Here is a 5,035-nt window from a genome sequence, read left to right as displayed (position 1 = left end):
GGTCACTTTTACCATGTCATTTGACCTGTCAATTTCTATTTTTATGTGTCGACCATGTTCATACCATTAATTTTGGCTACTGCACATTGATATAATCTCAGGTAATTTACAACCATCATGAGAGTGCCACGGTAACTGTACACTTGACTTTACATGTATTTCTTTTATAATAATTTGAATCTCCTGAAATCACAAGTAGATCATTTGATAAGGACGTTTTGTTTGCTGTCAGCATTCTGTGTCTTTTGTACTGAGGTTTCCTTATTTCTTTTATCAATGAACAGAAACAAGAATCGATGTTATTGTAACACTGATCTATGAAATATTAATTAATCCCCTAAAGATAAAAATATTCTAATAAATTACTATCCAGCTATTTGATTATTGCATGTCATATAAAAATTCTCATCTATCAGAAGTAAAGTACCGTTTACTAGCATTTTTGAAAACTATACCTATTAATTGTTATTTTAGAATAACAATGGCTATCTCGGGAAAATCAGTAAATGAAGTATTATCTCCATCAAGATCATCACTGTATTCTGATGACGACCAGACCTTACAATCATCTATAAATGTTGATTCTGGAGAGACTCCACTCACGAAGCTTTGCTCAAAACACAAAAGAGAAGTCATTAAGTTCTTCTGCCAGGACCATAAAGCAGTACTGTGCAGTGTATGCTACACTCTTGAACATCAACCTTCTTCTTGCTTGGTCAATTATATACCAGACATTACTGAAGATATCATCGATGGAAAATATTACCACGATATCATGAGAACAATGGACACAATTTCTAACAAATTTTACGAATTAAAGGACAGTGTAAATGAAGTAATTATAATATCAAACGACTCTGTCCAAAATGTCTTGCTTGATATACAGGCATTCAGAAAAAATATCAGTCAGAGACTGGATGAACTTGAAAAACAAGTTGAAGATGCTATGAATATTATCTATCAAGAAAATTCCGAAAAATTAAAAAGGATAGAAACACACTGTAATGATGCAATACAATGTTTACAGAAGTCTTCTGGTGAAATTAAAAATCTCAACACATCAAAACAAGCTGATAAGCTCTTCATAGAAATAAACTGTGTAGAGGAGTTTGTTAAAGATTGCGAAAAACAACTAAAGGAACTTGCTAATTTTGATGTCAAAGAATACACATTTAAGAAAAACGAAACATTTTCAACAATGCTGAAAGAAAACTCATTGGGAACTGTAGTGCACAAAACATTACATGGAGCAAGAACTGCAGCCGTTCCATGTATAGGGACTAGACAATTGTCGTTCGAAGGGGAAATTTGTGTGGATACATCAAAGGATAAATACATATGCTGGATAACAGGAATGACTTTCCTTACTACTAATGTTCTCATAATAACTGATTGGAATAACAAGGCTGTAAAAATGGTAGATACTTGTTCTCAGTCCGTTAAAGATCAATTAATTCTTGATGACAGGCCATGGGGTATAACGAAAGTAAACAAATCAGAACTTGCTGTCACTCTCCTCTCAAAACGAACGATTCAGTTTATATCAGCATCCTCAAACCAGCTCAGAATAATGAAGCACGTGATAAAGGTTAATGGCGACTGTTATGGAATAAGTTGTTTTCAAGATAAGCTTATAGTTTCGTTCCACTATCCTGTTATGTTCCAGATACTTGATTTAAATGGCACTGTACTGTCAACAATTCGAAATGACTATATCTTTGGAAATTCATTATATATTTTAACAAACAGTAATTCTATCTATATTTCGGACTCCCTAATGAAAACGGTGACTAGATTAGATTGGCAAGGAAAGGTAACTGGGAGCTACAGGGGTTTGGGATTACCACATGGAATGACATGGTCAGATGATAATACCGTCTTCGTATGCGATAAGGAAAGGAATATTATAAAAGAAGTATCAGAAGATTGTTCTGTTGGAAAGGTTTTATTGTCAAATCTGAAGTATCCACATGCAGTGTGTTGGTGTGCTGAGACAGGTGTACTGTTATATAGCTGTCATACTGGAAATGGCAAACACAACAATTATCTTCAGATATACAAGCAGTCAGAAGCATAAAACTGTACAGACATTAATAGATGTTGAAATCAGCAAAATAATTTGTGTTCTTTATGTGACACATGTCTATCTTCTCTCTTAATGTTAAAACATATGTTTATTTTGTGACATTTCAGAGTAAAATAATCAATATGTTTTAAATGGACACGCATTTGAATTTTTATTATTTGTCGCGATTTTCATTTAGTATTAGGCTAAATGTCTTTTCAAACGTTTCTTTGCATATAATAAAAAAGAACATTTGTTTAGTTCAGAGTAAGATGATATATATTTCACCTCGTGAACACCAAAAGTTCATATTTCACTCGTGGCTGCGCCACCAGTGAAATATATTCCGATCTTACACTGAACTAAACAAATATCCTCTATTTATTTTCTTTAAAAAATTGTTGACTATATTTATTTTCCAAGCAATGGTGCAACAGTCGGAATGTGTTGTTCAAATACCGAACGTGTGGCCGTTTGTTTCTTGTAAATGTTAACATTATTTTGACAAACAGTATAATGATGAACCTAAGGCAAGGTATTGAACTGAAATAGGCACATTTATACTGTTATTGTGGTGCATTATGTTTTTCACTTCCGTGTTATATAGTTATCACGGTATCAAATACCATAGTTATAATTTCACCATGATGATAAGATAAATTTGATATAATTGCATTCCTGATGATAACACTTATCAATATCTATTAAAATGTATTTACATTAAAGGCTTAAAAGTAAACCGTTTACAACATATGATATATAGTATAATGATTTAGCAAAAGGAAACTAATGAAAAATATTCATGCATTAAAGACCCATTATGCCCCAGAAATGGTTTTATTTTCATTTCTCATTTTGTTTTGATTTCCTGTTATAGTTTCCAAAAAGTCACTCATTGGCCAATTACCAAAACCATTTTTTTTGCTTCTGTTGCATTTTGGTAATTCATAAGAAAATAATGATACAATACTTTGAATCGAAGTTGAGATACTACTTTGTTTACGTTTTGCTACTTTTCATTTATAACATATATTCAGAGCTACTTGCTTCATGATAAACATATATAATGCTCTTAAACCATTATTTGAAACGCTATGCAACTAATGTGTGTGCCTTTTCCAAAGAATGAAAATTTATTCATTTCTAAGGTATAATTAATATGCCTTTAATATACTTAAGGAAAATGAAAACGCACGCCCACACATTATGAATTTTATTAAATGAAAACAAAACACTAATGACTCCATTAGATATATATCATAAGTTTAATACAAAACGCAAACTTAACAATTGAAAATAATTCAAAATGTTTAAAATCAAATGTACACCAGTAAAGGTGAAAATCACACTTTTCCATCACAGTAATGCAAACTTAAAAAGGCAAAATCCAAAACAAAGTCACTCATAAATGTCTATTCGTAATGTCACCGTCGAGATCTTAAGAAACGACAATGACCTCCATCAGCTTCTATTACAGATATACATCGCCACCTCATAGACCTTACGATGCGGATAGTTGCCTGTGGAATCTGACGCAATTCGGCCTGTATTGAAGTGCGAAAACGTTGGTGAAACCGAGAAATTGTAGACCGATGGACACCAAAACGGTTGGCGTTTTGTTTGTAAGATAGATCAGACTGAATCTGTCCTAAATCTACCCAGCAGTTATATATTATTTCTTTGCAGAACCATTGCATACAATTTGCTACAGAGTCTTCAGTAGTGTTTGAAATTAAGCACCTTTTATAGAGGAAAAGTGTGTACATGCAATTTCCATGTGAGCTATTGCGATTTCTAAAACTGACCATTGGCATAGGTTAATATTCATTTTCATAAAGATTTTAATTGCTCATTTGTGTCTAACATTTCTAGAAAGGTGTGAAAAACAAGTTAATTAATTAACAATTTAAAAAATAAATAATTTCATTTCATTAAGTAACCATGAATTGGTTCAATCTGTTTTCTGATGTGATCTTATCACAATTAGCCAAAAGTGTTACTTTCAATTTTTCAGGTACTGTCTTTATTATGCAATAATTTCATTAAAATGCAATAATTTCCATAAATTTGGTATCTAAATGACCCTAATGCATTCGGTTTCATGAAACTGTGAAAAGGTATTTATAAGAAATATATTTTCCCTGTTAAAATGCAATTATCCCGACCGTGCGTTTTCATTGTCCTAAAGTATACATTTGATACACTGCACTGCTTTCTTGTGCTATCTATTTGTGTTAGCATAGCAAAATATGTTTTGACGTGACTGTGTTTCTTTACAGACTCAACATTGGGCAAAATAAAAAGAAAAACAAAACAATATGCCTTTATGTTAAGTAAGACAATTTAAATACGAAATTACACAGCAAAAGAAATATATGAAAAGTTTATTTTCCCTTTCTATAGGACATGGTGTCTACACCAAGAGCTCTGCAAGAAGTCGTGTTACACGCGACTGTAACTTGTATCACTTTTTTTATAATTGCCTGTACATACTCGTATTTATACAGTATATCAGGCTTCTGATAATTCTCGTTTTATACTGTCATCTTTAATGAGAATCAAGGCAAAAATCACTTTGTTATGAATATAAAGTATCATATTTAATCGTTAAAGTTTGGTTTAATAAATATTGAATATGTACTTATTTACATATAGTTGTTAAATTAAGATAGGCAATAACGCAGGATTTTTTTCGATTTTCTTTAACCTATAATATATCTGTTAGCTATTTCATCATTTAAAATATCTTTTAGCAATTTTAATACAATGCAATTTCTTTTTATCAGATCAGACATATGGCATAAACTGACACGGAACACTAACATATTATAATCATTTCTGTTCTTTGGAAACTTTTAATCGGTTTTAAGTTTCTCCTCGAAAATCCATAACCTGATGTATTTGTTTAAAGATCATGTATGTTGTGATTAAAGCGGTTTACCACACTTGAGTGAAATTATATATATGTTT

The 5,035-nt window shown here is 31.5% G+C and overlaps 1 protein-coding gene across 1 annotated transcript; it reads left to right on the top strand.

The window, feature by feature from the left end:
- Positions 1-481: 481 nt before the first annotated feature.
- LOC132732053 (uncharacterized) lies at positions 482-2,077 on the top strand. The gene has a single exon (XM_060718401.1). The coding sequence runs from the start codon at positions 482-484 to the stop codon at positions 2,075-2,077; it is 1,596 nt and encodes a 531-aa protein (XP_060574384.1).
- The last annotated feature ends 2,958 nt before the right edge of the window (positions 2,078-5,035 follow it).

This window comes from Ruditapes philippinarum, unplaced genomic scaffold (genome assembly GCF_026571515.1).
Source record: "Ruditapes philippinarum isolate M1 unplaced genomic scaffold, ASM2657151v2 ctg2926_1_1_1_1, whole genome shotgun sequence".
In the NCBI taxonomy this organism is placed as follows: domain Eukaryota; kingdom Metazoa; phylum Mollusca; class Bivalvia; order Venerida; family Veneridae; genus Ruditapes; species Ruditapes philippinarum.
This window is presented reverse-complemented; position numbering and strand designations above follow the sequence as displayed.